The following is a 16,027-nucleotide window of genomic DNA, read 5'->3' on the forward strand; positions in this document are numbered from 1 at the left end:
TCACCTCATGCTGCGAAAGATATACGCTGCATGATTTTTCAAAGTTGCAGAATTATAGAGCTTTATAAAACAAGGAGAGGCATGGATAGGGTAAATAGACAAGGTATTTACCCTGGGGTGGGAGAGTCCAGAACTAGAGGGCATAGGTTTAGGGTGAGAGGGGAAAGATATAAAAGAGAGCTAAGGGGCAACTCTTTCACACAGAGGGTGGTACGTGTATGGAATGAGCTGCCAGAGGAAGTGGTGGAGGTTGAGAACAATTACAGCATTGAAAAGGCATCAGGATGGGTATATGAACGGGGTTTCGAGGGATATAGGCCCAAATGCTGACAGATGGGACTAGGCTAGTTTGAGGATATCTGGTTGGACTGAAGGGTTTGTTTCCATGCTGTACATCTCTATGACTCTCCTGGTATGCATGAAATGGATCTGCCACTGTTGGACAGGGGTGGACACTGACTGAAGTCACACGACCCCCATGTTATAGTCCACCAGCTTTACGCAGCAATCCTGCTGGTACTCTGCAATCGAGCAGTGTCTGACACCTATCCCAGTTCATGCTTTGAAAGGAAAAGTTATGTGGCCCCTTGCAGCCGGCTGTACATTGATCCCATGTATCGTTGGTTTGTCCGTGAGGAGATGTGCACCGCGCAATTCCTGCATCCGCGTCAACTCTGTTGCATGCTCTGCTACCGTTTCCTTGCCCAGTTACGACAGAGGGTGTTAGTCAAACATACGAGTGGCGAAATGCTTCAAGAGCGTTGTGAGGTTACCAGAGGTGTTGCAACAACTCGAGATCCTCCTATCTTTCCTGCCTTTGGCAGTAGATTCAGCAAGACAGCGTGGGGAGCGTTCTCAGCCCGATCCCCTTTGGCGAGGAGCTCCGGCCACATTGAGTTGCTGAGGATACTCGGAGCGACGCTGACCCTCCCACTGCACGATTAGATCCCACCCGATGCTTGTCTCATGTAGGTAATCGGAAACTGAGTCGGGGCTTTGTGGGTCTGAGGAAGGGTCCGAAACGTTAACTCTGATTTCTCTCCGCAGATGCTGCTGGACCTGCGGAGCTTTTCCAGCAATTTCTGCTTTGCACTTTGTCAGGACTGGTGACAAAGACAGAGAGAGTGAGCTAGCCCAGCAACACACTTGCTCAAGGGAATGGGCTGGGAGCATGGATACCTATGTAGGACACATCTAGATGTGTCTTAGACATGTTTTAGGGCTTTGGTCTGTCTGCCTATAGGGACCCGGGTTTTCAACCTGAACACTGTAAGGAAACAGGCCATTCAGCCCAACTAGTTCTGACTGTTAAGTCTCCTGTTGAGCTTTCCTCTCCCCTACCCCATTTAAAATACATCTTTGTCTTAGAATATTGTGTGCAATTCTGGTCTCCCTCCTATCGGAAGGATGTTGTGAAACTTGAAAGGGTTCAGAAAAGATATACAAGTGTGTTGCCAGGGTTGGAGGGTTTGAGCTACAGGGAGAGGCTGAACAGGCTGGGGCTGTTTTCCCTGGAGCGTCGGAGGCTGAGGGGTGACTTTATAGAGGTTTACAAAATCATGAGGGGCATGGATAGGATAAATAGACAAAGTCTTTTCCCTGGGGTGGGGGAGTCCAGAACTAGAGGGCATACGTTTAGGGTGAGAGGGGAAGATATAAAAGAGACCTAAGGGGCAACCTTTTCACGCAGAGGGTGGTACGTGTATGGAAAGAGCTGCCAGAGGATGTGGTGGAGGCTGGTACAATTACAATATTTAAAAGGCATTTGGATGGGTATATGAATAGGAAGGGTTTGGAGGGATATGGGCCGGGTGCTGGCAGGTGGGACTAGATTGGGTTGGGATATCTGGTCGGCATGGATGGGTTGGGCCGAAGGGTCTGTTTCCATGCTGTACATCTCTATGACTCTCTCTCTCTCTTCCAGGGGTTTCCACCAAAGTCCCATCAAAGTTGATCCCACCCCCAGCATCCGAGATGGATAGAGCTCTTGAAGATAGTGGAATCAAGGGTGATGGGGATAAGGCAGGAACAGGATACTGATTGTGGATGATCAGCCATGATCATAATGAATGGTGGGGCTGGATCAAAGGGCCGAATGGCCCACTCCTGCACTTATTGTCTATTGCCCTTCCAAACCTCAGTGACGGTGAGGAGGGGCAGTTCAGAGTGGGGGTCTTGGGGTGGGGGGGGGGGGGGGGAGATCCAATCAAGCCTTAATGCCGTTAACGTCACGTCCCTGCATTTTAACGGAAACAACGCCTCGCTCTTGTTTTTTATCTTGTGGCCTCGCTAACCTGTGCCGTTCTGTGATGGATGAATTTGTAACGGTGGGTTCCACCAATCCTCTCCCACACCTAGAATTCGACCTTCCGAGCAATGATAGGCCTCAGGCTTCTCTTCACCAAAGTGTACGACCCCACATTCGTCAGCGTTGAACCACTTTTGCCACTTGTTTGCCTACCCCGTAACTTTTATGAGTATCCCCCCCCCCCATGATATGTTGCAGTTCTCCTCAGTGCTGACCCATCCCCAAGAGCTGGGGCCAACCCATCCATTGAGAAATTGAGTTTTCATTCCAATGTGCGCTTGTCGGGGTCTACACTCGAAGTTTGCACATTCTCCCCGTGTCTGCGTGGGTTTCCTCCGGGTGCTCCTGTTTCCTCCCACAGTCCAAAGATGTGCAGGTCAGGGTGAATTGGCCATGCTAAATTGCCCATTGTGTTAGGTGCATTAGTCAGGGGGGAATGGGTCTGGGTGGGTTGCTCTTCGGAGGGTCGGTGCGGACTTGTTGAGCCGAAGGGCCTGTTCCCACACTGTAGGGAATCTAATCTAATCTCACTTTCTCCCATTATTTACTATAACATGATATCATTCATTCATAAAACCATGGTTCTGTAGTATTCAAATTTAAAAACCTTTCAAACCCCTGACTGCATTTCCCCACCCTTATCAGCATACAGAGCAATACCATCCCCGTCAAGATTAGATTCCCTACAGTGTGGAAACAGGCCCTTCGGCCCAACTAGTCCACACCGGCCCTCCGAAGAGTAACCCACACAGACCCATTTCACTCTGACTAATGCACCTAACACTACGGGCCAGTTCACCCTAACCTGCAAATCTTTGGACTGTGGGAGGAAACTGGAGCACCTGGAGGAAACCCACGCAGACGCGGGGGAGAAAGTGCAAACTCCACACAGACAGGTGCCCGAGGCTGGAATCGAACCTGGGACCTATGAGGCAGCTGTGCTAACCACTGAGCCACCAAGTCTCCAGGAAACATTAATCAGCCCTTACCAACCATCCCCTGGAGCTGCATAGATTAAGTACCTGTTGATGCCTTTTAACTGGGCCGTTATCCCTTAAAGGAACTAACTGACAGAATAGCGCTTGCATAACATTGCATGTTTGAATGAAACTCATACCGGCAAATCGTAAATAAATCTCACAACCCAGCTGCAGTAATCAATTTAATACCCTTTATTGTTTTATTACGATTTCTAACTTCTAATCTACGCTTATCATAAGGATGATCGGATCCAGTTTCCTGAGCCATTGTTTGCCTCTATGGGACCTTACTCAGGCCATGTTGGTCATGTCAGAGTTACTTCCCTCAGGCTGTGTTGGCACAGGGAAGCGATGGCCCTCATGGTATTATCGCTGGACTGTTCATCCAGAGATCCAGACAATGTTCTGAGGACCCCCCCGGATCGAATCCCGCTATTGCTGATGGTGGAATTTGAATATATAAAAAAAGTCTGGAGTTAAGTTGACCATAAAAGCATTGTTGGGAAAGCCTGTCTGGCTCAATGATGTCCTTTAGGGATGGATGGAAACTGCCGGTATGACCTACATGTGACTGCAGACCCACAGCAATGTGGGTTGACTCTTAACTGCTCTCTGGGCAGTTAGGGATGGACAATAAGTGCTGGGCCCAGCGACGTCCTCAGTCTGTGAATGAATTTAAAAAGAAAGATCCCTTTCAGACTTGAAGAGGATTTCTGGGATACCTCTCCACACTGTTTTGGTCAATTCTGGGGTGCCTCCCTGACCCTCACTACAATCTAGGATACTTCCCCAGGCACGTGCTCAGAACTTTCCCCTGCTCTGTCTTAAGAGAGTCTGAAATGTCATCCCTGCTATGTTAGTAGAGTCTGGGATTGTGTTTGTAGGGGCCCACAGACCCCCAGGACAGTGTACATAGCGTTCAAGCCAACCTTGGATTAGATAGGTAGAGTCTGGGGTCTTTCCGGATGGTCTTGGAAGAGTCTGGGACCCCACCTCTCCCTCGCACTGTGTTCACACAGTTAGTGAAAGTCCCAGATTCCACTAATACAATTATGGACCCCGCTAGGCCGTGTTAGCAGACTTTAGGATCCCTCTGATAGGAAGGATATTAGTAAGCTAGAGAGGTTCAGAAGAGATTTATCAGGATGTTGCTGGGTATGGGCGGGCGGGGGGGGTTGAGTTCTAGAGAAATGCTGGGACTTTTTTTCACTGGAGCGTTGGAGGTAAGAGGCGACCTTATAGAGGTTCATAAAATAATTATGGTTATAGGTAGAGTTAATGGTACGCGTTTTTAAGGTACGAGGTGAGAGACATTGGAGGCAATTTTTTTTTTACACAGGGGGTGGTTCACATGAGGAATGAACTTCCTGAGGAAGTGGTGGATGTGGGGACACTTAAAGACATTCTGATAAGGACATGAATAGGAGAGGTTTGGGAGGATACGGGCCAGGAGCTGATAAGTGGGACCAGTTGAGTTTGGGATTATGTTCAGCATGGACCGGGTTGGACCGAAGGGTCTGTTTCTGTGCCGTATGACTCTTTTGTTCTTAAGTCTGAGATTCTGACATCGTGTGGACCGAACCTGGGATTGTCCTTGATTGTGTTGGTAAAGTCTATTCGCCTAATGTCTATTGTTGGAAAAGTTATGAAGGAAGAAACAGCAACACTTTTGGAAAACAGTGAGCTAATCAGATAGACAGAGCATGGCTTTTTGACAGAGAAATTGTCTCTGCCTACTTTATGAGTGAGGTCTGAGGAAATCTCAACCAGAGTTGATAGAGAGGATCCAGTAACTGTATTGCATTTGGGCTTCGAGAAAGTGTTGGATAAGATTAGATTAGATTAGATTAGATTACTTACAGTGTGGAAACAGGCCCTTCGGCCCAACAAGTCCACACCGCCCCACCGAAGCGCAACCCACCCATACCCCTACATTTACCCCTTACCTAACACTACGGGCAATTTAGCATGGCCAATTCACCTGACCTCGTACAGGGTCATAAGATAAGAGCCCATGGCTATGCAAGTAGTATGTCGGTGTGGGTAGATAATTGGTTAATGGGCAGGAAACAGCGAGTGGGGAATAAGGGATTTTCTTTTTCCCCAGGGTGGTGACCTGGAAGCAGTGGGATCCACCATGGATCAGCGCTGGGACCGCATCCGTTTACAATAAGTATAAATGATCTGTAGGAAAGAAGGGTGGCGGCACGGTGGCACAGTGGTTAGCACTGCTGCCTCACAGCGCCAGAGACCCGGGTTCAATTCCCGACTCAGGCGACTGACTGTGTGGAGTTTGCACGTTCTCCCCGTGTCCGCGTGGGTTTCCTCCGGGTGCTCCGGTTTCCTCCCACAGTCCGAAGATGTGCAGGTCAGGGTGAATTGGCCATGCTCAATTGCCCGAAGTGTTAGGTAAGGGGTAAATGTAGGGGTATGGGTGGGTTGCGCTTCGGCGGGGCGGTGTGGACTTGTTGGGCCGAAGGGCCTGTTTCCACACTGTAAGTAATCTAAACTGAACGGACTGTCGCCAAATTTGTAGATGACATCAAAATAGGTGGAAAAGTAAGTTGCCAGAGTGATACAGCTGAAAGAGAGAGGTAGCTCAGCTAAGAGAGCGGGCAAACGGTTGGCAAATGCAGTATGAAGTGTAAAAATAGGAAGCTATGAGGGGAGAACAAGATATTTAGACTACTTACAGCGTGGAAACAGGCCGTTCGGCCCAACAAGTCCACACCGACAACCCACCTATACCCCTGCACCTAACACTACGGGCAATTTAGCATGGCCAATTCACCTGGCCTGCACATCTTTGGAGTGTGGGAGGAAACCGGAGCACCCGGAGGAAACCCACGCAGACACGGGGAGAACGTGCAAACTCCACACAGTCAGTCGCATGAGGCGGGAATTGAACCCGGGTCTCTGGCGCTGTGAGGCAGCAGGGCTAACCACTAATTATTTTGATGCAGAAATTCTGCAGAGGGCTGCAAGTCAAAGGGACGTGGAATACAGAAAGCTAGCACCACACGGACTCAGGAAGGCGAATGGAGTGTGTTGGCCTTTATTTCAAGAGGGTTGGAGTAGAAGAGGAGGGAAGTCTTACCATGACTGTACAAGGTGCAGGGGAGAGCACATCTGCGGCACTGTGAGCAGTTCTGGTCCCTTTCTATAGACTGTTTGATTGGAGTCAGTTCAGAGAAGGTTGACTAAGATGGAGCGACTGTCTATTGAGCCAAGTCTCCTGCTGACTGGAGTGGAGAAAACTGAGAGGTGATCTCGCTGAAACATGTCAGATTCTTCAGAGGCTTGACATGGTAAAGGCGGAGCAGTTGTTCAGTGGGAGAGGCTGGGACGAGAGGAGCATAGTCTCAGAATAAAGAGGTGCCCATTTAACCCTGCGCTGAGGGGGAATCTCATCTCTCTCTCGGGTTGTGGGTCTTTGGAACTCATTGCACAGTGAGCTGTGGGGGCAATGTAGATTGAAGGCTGAGATCGATAGATTCTTGATCAGTCGGGGGGGTCGAGGGTGAGGGAAACGATCAAACAATAACAAAGAACAAAGGACAGTACAGCACAAGACCAGGCCCTTCAGCCCCTCCAGCCCTGTGCTGACACATTTCACCCTTCCATACTAAAACTGTCTTCACTGACAGGACCCTTATCCCTCTATTCCCTTCCTAATCCTGATTCGGAGATGCCGGTGTTGGACTGGGGTGTACAAAGTTAAAAATCACACAACACCAGGTTATAGTCCAACAGGTTTAATTGGAAGCACTAGCTTTCGGAGCGACGCTCCTTCATCAGGACAATCACCTTCTCAAAAGCTAGTGTGCTTCCAATTAAACCTGTTGGACTATAACCTGGTGTTGTGTGATTTTTAACTTCCTATTCATGTATTCGTCCAGGTGAATGCTGCTATTGTGTCAGCTCCCTCTAACTCCTCTGGCAGCGTGTTCCAGCCACTCACCCCACTTTGTGTGAGAAACCTGTCTCATACATCTCTTTTAAACACCCACCCCACCCCCGCACCTTGACCCTGTGTCCCCTAGTTATTGACCTCTCCACCCTGACCTCAAAGTTTCCACACATTCCACGTCATTTGCAATCTTATAAACATTGATCAGGTTGCCCCCTCAACCTTGCAGTGAAAACAAATCCAGTCCATCCAACCTCTCCTCATCACTAAATCCCTCCCATACCAGGCAACATCCTGGCAAACCTTTTCAGTACCCTCTCCAAAGCATCGACATCCTCCTGGTAGTGTGGTGACCACAACTGTACGCAATATCCCTCTGTATATCATTATACACCCAGATCCCTCTGTATATCATTGTACACCCAGATCCCTCTGTATATCATTGTACACCCAGATCCCTCTGTATATCATTGTACACCCAGATCCCTCTGTATATCATTGTACACCCAGATCCCTCTGTATATCATTGTACACCCAGATCCCTCTGTATATCATTGTACACCCATATCCCTCTGTATATCATTATACACCCAGATCCCTCTGCATATCATTGTACACCCAGATCCCTCTGCATATCATTGTACACCCAGATCCCTCTGTATATCATTGTACACCCAGATCCCTCTGTATGGCATTGTACACCCAGATCTCTCTGTATATCATTGTACACCTAGATCCCTCTGTATATCATTGTACACCTAGATCCCTCTGTATATCATTGTACACCCAGATCCCTCTGTATATCATTGCACACCCAGATCACTCTGTATATCATTGCACACCCAGATCCCTCTGTATATCATTATACACCCACATCCCTCTGTATATCATTGCACACCCAGATCACTCTGTATATCATTATACACCCAGATCCCTCTGTGTATCATTGTACACCTCGATCCCTCTGTATGTCATTGCACACCCAGATCCCTCTGTGTATCATTGCACACCCAGATCCCTCTGTATATCATTATACACCCAGATCCCTCTGTATATCATTGTACACCCAGATCTCTCTGTATATGATTGCACACACAGATCCCTCTGTATATCATTGTACACCTAGATCCCTCTGTATATCATTGCACACCCAGATCCCTCTGTATATCATTGTACACCCAGATCCCTCTGTATATCACAGCACACCCAGTTCCCTCTGTATGCTATTGTACACTCAGATCCCTCTGTATATCATTATACACCCAGATCCCTCTGTATATCATTGTACACCCAGATCACTCTGTATATCATTACACACCCAGGTCCCTCTGTATATCACTGCACACCCAGATCACTCTGTATATCATTGTACACCCAGATCCCTCTGTATATCATTGTACACCCAGATCCCTCTGTATATCATTATACACCCAGATCCCTCTGTATATCATTGTACACCCAGATCACTCTGTATATCACTGCACACCCAGATCCCTTTGTATATCACTGTATACCCAGATCCGTCTGTATATCCCCTCCCCACCCCCCCTCCCAGAGTATATCGATAGAGTCCGTTGTCACTCCCCACACAGAGTGTGTCGGTAGAGTTTGGGAACAACCCTCAGAATGTGTCAGTAGAGTTCGCGGTCACCCACTCCGGATTGTGTTGGTATAGTCCGGGACCACCCACTCTGAGTGTTTCGGTATAGTCTGGGATCACCCCCCTCGAGAGTGTTGGTACAGTCCGGGATCACCCACTCCGAGTGTGTCGGTATAGTCTGGGATCACCCCCCCTCCCCGGTGTGTGTTGGTATAGTCTGGGATCACCCCCCTGAATTGTGTTGGTATAGTCCAGGATCACCCCCCTGGAGTGTGTTGGTATAGTCCAGGATCACCCCCCCTGGAGTGTGTTGGTATAGTCCAGGATCACCCCCCTGGAGTGTGTTGGTATAGTCCAGGATCACCCCCCTGAAGTGTGTTGGTATAGTCCAGGATCGCCCCCCCTGGAGTGTGTTGGTATAGTCCAGGATCACCCCCCCTGGAGTGTGTTGGTATAGTCCAGGATCACCCCCCTGGAGTGTGTTGGTATAGTTCAGGATCACCCCCCTGGAGTGTGTTAGTATAGTCTGGGATCACCCCCCCACCCCCGGAGTGTGTTGGTATAGTCCAGGATCACCCCCCTGGAGAGTGTTGGTATAGTCTGGGATCACCCCCTGGAGAGTGTTGGTATAGTCTGGGATCACCCCCCTGGAGAGTGTTGATATAGTCCGGGATCACCCCCCTGGAGTGTGTCAGTATAGTCTGGGATCACCCCCTGGAGTGTGTCAGTATAGTCTGGGATCACCCCCTGGAGAGTGTTGGTATAGTCTGGGATCACCCCCCTGGAGTGTGTCAGTATAGTCTGGGATCACCCCCCTGGAGTGTGTCGGTATAGTCCGGGATCACCCCCCTGGAGTGTGTCGGTATAGTCTGGGATCACCCCCCTGAAGTGTGTTGGTATAGTCTGGGATCACCCCCCTGAAGTGTGTTGGTATAGTCTGGGATCACCCCCCTGAAGTGTGTTGGTATAGTCCAGGATCACCCCCCCCGGAGTGTGTCCGTATAGTCTGGGATCACCCCCTGGAGTGTGTCGGTATAGTCCGGGATCACCCCCCTGGAGTGTGTTGGTATAGTCTGGGATCACCCCCCTGAAGTGTGTTGGTATAGTCTGGGATCACCCCCCTGAAGTGTGTTGGTATAGTCCAGGATCACCCCCCCCGGAGTGTGTCCGTATAGTCTGGGATCACCCCCTGGAGTGTGTCGGTATAGTCTGGGATCACCCCCCTGGAGTGTGTTGGTATAAACCAGGATCACCCCCCTGGAGTGTGTTGGTATAGTCTGGGATCACCCCCCTGAAGTGTGTTGGTATAGTCCAGGATCACCCCCCCGGAGTGTGTTGGTATAGTCCAGGATCACCCCCCTGGAGTGTGTTGGTATAGTCCAGGATCACCCCCCTGGAGTGTGTTGGTATAGTCCAGGATCACCCCCCTGGAGTGTGTTAGTATAGTCTGGGATCACCCCCCCCCCCCCCCCAGAGTGTGTTGGTATAGTCTGGGATCACCCCCCCCCCCCCCCCCGGAGAGTGTTGGTATAGTCCAGGATCACCCCCCCGGAGTGTGTTGGTATAGTCCAGGATCACCCCCCTGGAGTGTGTTGGTATAGTCCAGGATCACCCCCCTGGAGTGTGTTAGTATAGTCTGGGATCACCCCCCCCCCCCCCCCCCCCCCGGAGTGTGTTGGTATAGTCTGGGATCACCCCCTGGAGAGTGTTGGTATAGTCTGGGATCACCCCCCTGGAGTGTGTCGGTATAGTCTGGGATCACCCCCCTGGAGTGTGTTGGTATAGTCCGGGATCACCCCCCTGGAGTGTGTTGGTATAGTCCGGGATCACCCCCCCTGGAGTGTGTCGGTTTGTCTAGGATCACCCCCCCCGGAGTGTGTCGGTATAGTCTAGGATCACCCCCCCCGGAGTGTGTTGGTATAGTCTGGGATCACCCCCCCCCCCCCAGAGTGTGTTGGTATAGTCTGGGATCACCCCCCCCCCCCCCGGAGAGTGTTGGTATAGTCTGGGATCACCCCCCTGGAGTGTGTTGGTATAGTCCGGGATCACCCCCCTGGAGTGTGTCAGTATAGTCTGGGATCACCCCCCTGGAGTGTGTTGGTATAGTCCGGGATCACCCCCCCTGGAGTGTGTCGGTATAGTCTAGGATCACCCCCCCCGGAGTGTGTCGGTATAGTCTAGGATCACCCCCCCCGGAATGTGTTGGTATAGTCTGGGATCACCCCCACCCCCCAGAGTGTGTTGGCATAGTCTGGGATCACCCCCCCCCCCGGGAGTGTGTTGGTATAGTCTGGGATCGCCCCCCTGGAGTGTGTAGGTTGAGCCCAGGGTCACCCCCCGGGTCACCCCCCCCCCCCCCACCCAGCCCCGGAGTGTGTCGGTCGACCCTGCGATGCTCTAATCCTTCCCTTCCCTTCCCCTTACAGAAAGATGTCCAATCAATCGTGCACCTTCTCGAATTCCTCGGTGACCATCGAGCGAACTACCTTCACTGTGCTGTACAGTGTGATCATCGTGCTCGGCCTCTCTCTCAACGTGCTTGCCCTGTGGATCTTCTGCGTTCACATCCAGCAGCGATCTGGCACCACCTTCTACATGATGAACCTGGCCATGGTGGACATCTTGTTGGTCTGCTTCTTGCCCTTCCGCATCGTTGCTTACTACAAGGAGGACAGACCGTCGTGCGAGATCGCCGGCATCATCTTCCTGATCAACATGTACACCAGCATCTTCTTCCTGGCCTGCATCAGTCTGGATCGCTGCCTGGCCACCGTTTTGCCCTTTAAGGTGAGGATTTACCACCTACGCAGAGCAGCGCCCTGGGTCAGTGGCTTGGTGTGGCTGCTCACTGTGGGCTGTAGCCTCCCCACCTACCTCAGATGGAAATTCACGCTCAACGTGACCAGTAGTTACAACTGCCTGGAGCCCATCGTCGTCACCAATGAACTCCCACGGATCTTCACCCTCGCCATCGGGTTTGGGCTTCCCTATGGTTTGGTCCTCACCAGCTCACTCCTCGCCCTCGTGAAGATGAGGAAGGCCAAATTATCGCTCACCCTGAACATCCGCAAAACCCAGAACATGATCCTGGCCAATTTCCTGGTCTTCACCTTTTGCTTCCTGCCTTACCATGTCTTCCTGGGCCTTTACAGGAAGGAGAACAACCATTGGAACTGCAGCAGTCGACTGCTCTTCCAGGTAACCCAGATCCTCGCCAGTGCCAACACGGCCTTTGACCCCATGATCTATTACTTCACCACAGAAGCGTTTCAGAAAACTCACTTGGTGAGGACTGCGCGCCACATGGTTTGTTGCAAGTCCAGCACTGAGGAGCAGGAAAAATACTCTGTGCAGTGCAGGGAGTCATACAAGAAATCATCAGAAGCTTCTCTCTTTTTATAGCATTGCGTGAAACAATCTGCCAATTTTGGCTTGATCTCTCAAACCCAAGTTTGGTGTTTCTCTGACCTTTGTTTCTGTTTTGGTTTTGATAATTCCTTATCGAAAAACACCCAGAATATTATCTCCTACTTCAATTTCTGAGCACCAGATCCACAGTAGAGCTCCCTCTACTCCTTTGAGCGCAAGTAAAGTTTCCCCTTATTCTTCTGAACTGCAAGTAAAGCTCTCTCTACACTGTCTCCCATCAAACATCCCTAGGGCAGGGACAGCATGGGGTGAGATACAGAGGAAAGCTCCCTCTATGCTGTCCCCATCAAATACCCCCAGGGCAGGGACGGCACAGGGTTAAACACAGAGTAAAGCCCCCTCTACACTGTCCCCCATCAAACGTACCCAGGACAGGGACAGCACAGGACTAAATACCAAGTAAATCTCCCTCGACACTGTTCCTATTATACATTCTGAGTAGAGGGACAGCACAGGGTTAGATACAGAGTAAATCTCCCTCTGCACTGTCCCATCAAACACTCCCAGGACAGGGACAACACGGGGTTAGATACACAGTAAACCTCTCTCTACACTGTCCCGATCAAACACTCCCAGGACAGGGACAGCACGGGGTTAGATACAGAGTACATCTCCCTCTGCACTGTCCCATCAAACACTCCCAGGACAGGGACAACATGGGGTTAGATACAGAGTAAAGCTCCCTATACAATGTCCCCCATCAAACACTCCCAGGACAGGGACAGCACGGGGTTAGATACAGAGTAAAGCTTCCTCTACACTGTCCCCCATCAAACACTCCCAGGACAGGAACAGCACAGGGTTAGATACAGAGTAAACCTCTCTCTACACTGTCCCCATCAAACACTCCCAGGACAGGGACAGCACGGGGTTAGATACAGAGTAAATCTCCCTCTGCACTGTCCCATCAAACACTCCCAGGACAGGGACAGCATGGGGTTAGATACAGAGTAAAGCTCCCTATACAATGTCCCCCATCAAACACTCCCAGGACAGGGACAGCACGGGGTTAGATACAGAGTAAAGCTTCCTCTACACTGTCCCCCATCAAACACTCCCAGGACAGGGACAGCACAGGGTTAGATACAGAGTAAAGCTCCCTCTACACTGTCCCCATCAAACACTCCCAGGACATGGACAGCACGGGGTTAGATACAGAGTAAAGCTCCCTCTACACTGTCCCCATCAAACACTCCCAGGACAGGGTCAGCATGGGGTTAGATACAGAGTAAAGCTGCCTGGACTCTTTTATTAAAACAGGAAGTCAAAAATGATGATGAAACAGTCCCTGCTGGGGCACGGTCAAACAGAAACTTACTAAATTAAAGTAACAATGACTGGGTCAATGATGTACTCCAGCCCTGGCGGGGCCTAGCGTCCTGGAACAGCCCTGACTGTGCTGGTGCACCCCCTCCCCAGAGAGACCCCCGAGCACCGATGTAACTGCAAAAGAGGAGCAGGATAGCCTTCACGGTCACGGTCCCCCTGGCTGGGCCACACAGCCAGCAGGAGGCATACTGCCCGCACCAGCGATCAGGAGCCTGGGGTTGAAACATGGCCGGAGTCAAAAGGGAGACAGCAGCTTCGTAAAACCACAAGGGGCAGCAAGTGGAACCGTTCCACACAGACCTCAAATATGGACTGCTCCAGGCAACAAAAAATCTCCACGCGGCCTGACACCCATAGAAATAGCCCGTACAGGCACAGAGTCAGAGAGATGTACAGCACAGAAACAGACCCTTCGGTCCAACCCGTCCATGCCGACCAGAGATCCCAACCCAATCTAGTCCCACCTGCCAGCACTTGGCCCATATCCCTCCAAACCCTTCCTATTCATATACCCATCCAAATGCCTCTTTAATGTTGCAATTGTACCAGCCTCCACCACTTCCTCTGGCAGCTCATTCCAAACACGCACCATCCTCTGCATGAAAATGTTGCCTCTTAGCTCCCTTTTATACCTTTCCCCTCTCACCCTAAACCTATACCCTCTAGTTCTGGACTCCCCGACCCCAGGGAAAAGACTTTGCGTATTTACCCTATCCATGCCCCTCATGATTTTATAAACCTCTATAAGGTCACCCCTCAGCCTCCGACGCTCCAGGGAAAACAGCCCCAGCCTGTTCAGCCTCTCCCTATAGCTCAAACCCTCCAACCCTGGCAACATCCTTGTAAATCTTTTCTGAACCCTTTCAAGTTTCACAACATCTTTCCGATAGGAAGGAGACCAGAACTGAACGCAGTATTCCAACAGTGGCCTAACCAATGTCCTGTACAGCCGCAACATGACCTCCCAACTCCTGTACTCAATATTCTGACCGATAAAGGAAAGCATACCAAACACCTTCTTCACTATCCTATCTACCTGCGACTCCACTTTCAAGGAGCTATGAACCTGCACTCCAAGGTCTCTTTGTTCAGCAACACTCCCCAGGTACTTACCATTAAGTGTGTAAGTCCTGCCCTGATTGACTTTTCCAAATTGCAGCACCTCGCATTTATCCAGTCATAGAATTATCCAGCATGGAAACAGACCCTTCGGTCCAACCAGTCCGTGCTGACCATAATCCCAAACTAAATTAGTCCCACCTGCCTGCTCCTGGCCCGTATCCCTCCAACCCTTTCCTATTCATCTTTTTATCCAAAGTCTTTTAAACATTCTAATTGTAGTCACATTCACCACTTCCTCAGGAAATGCATTCCACACTTGACCTGGTCTCTGTGTAAAACATTTGCCTCTCGTGTCGTTTTTAAATCTCTCTCCTCAAAAATGCTCCCCCCAGTCATGAAACCCTTCGTCCTCGGGAAACGGCAATAATTCTATCTATACCTGTAATTGTGTCATAAAGGTCGCTTCTCAACCTCTGTCAGTCCCAGCCTATCCAGCCTTTCTTTATAACGCAAGCCCCCCCACACCCGGAAGCATCCTGGTAAGTCTCTTCTGATCCCTCTCCAGCTTAATAGTATCCTTCCGATGACGGGATGACCAGAACTGGAAGCATTACTCTAAACGAGGCCTCACCAATGTCATAGAATCATACAGACGGAACAATTCATCCATGCCAACCAGATATCCCAACCCAATCTAGTCCCACCTGCCAGCACCCGGCCCATATCCCTCCAAACCCTTCCTATTCATATACCCATCCAAATGCCTCTTTAATGCTGTAATTGTACCAGGCTCCACCACATCCTCTGGCAGCTCATTCCATGCACATACCGCCCTCTGTGTGAAAAAGTTGCCCCTTAGGTTCCTTTTAAATCTTTCCCCTCTCACCCAAACCTACACCCTCTAGTTCTGGACTCCCCCCACCCCCAGAGAAAAGCCCCTGTACCATCTCGATATAACGTCCCCTAGTTATATTGAAAAGACTAAATTAAACTCCATCAGCCACACCTCTGATCAGGGTCCCGTTGTGCTCTGAGGTAACCTTCCTATCCACCACCAATCTGCAAATCGTTCCTCCAATATTCACTTCTAAATCAGATGTATATGTAATCAAAACTCAAACGTGATTGGACGGGACTGGCTCAGGCAGGTTCCCCAATGCAAAAGGGCTTGGGGACTGCATTGTGAAGGACCCTCCACTGGGGAGCTGTGTCACTGGGGAACGATACGGTGTCTGTGTGACGGGTGAAAGTGCAGAGGTGGAGAGTGTGCAACAGCAGCCCGTACAGGAGGTGCCTCTGTGCAGTGTTATGAAGCTGAATGCGTGTACTGTACCTTTAAGAGAGCGCAAATGCTATTTTGCTCTGAAAGCTTACAAGCACCTGTCATGTGACTAGCCAGCAGCCTCAGA

The 16,027-nt window shown here is 50.4% G+C and overlaps 1 protein-coding gene across 1 annotated transcript; it reads left to right on the plus strand.

Annotated features, from left to right (window-relative positions):
* The first annotated feature begins 270 nt into the window (after window positions 1-270).
* On the plus strand, window positions 271-15,609 carry LOC122544369 (lysophosphatidic acid receptor 4-like). Its single transcript, XM_087982711.1, has 2 exons — window positions 271-968; window positions 11,225-15,609. The coding sequence occupies exon 2, from the start codon at window positions 11,229-11,231 to the stop codon at window positions 12,198-12,200; it is 972 nt and encodes a 323-aa protein (XP_087838837.1). The 5' UTR covers window positions 271-968; window positions 11,225-11,228; the 3' UTR covers window positions 12,201-15,609.
* Window positions 15,610-16,027: the final 418 nt, after the last annotated feature.

Source organism: Chiloscyllium plagiosum, unplaced genomic scaffold, assembly GCF_037043375.1.
Source record: "Chiloscyllium plagiosum isolate Xiang-an unplaced genomic scaffold, Cpla_swu_hap1 HiC_scaffold_44, whole genome shotgun sequence".
Lineage (NCBI taxonomy): Eukaryota > Metazoa > Chordata > Chondrichthyes > Orectolobiformes > Hemiscylliidae > Chiloscyllium > Chiloscyllium plagiosum.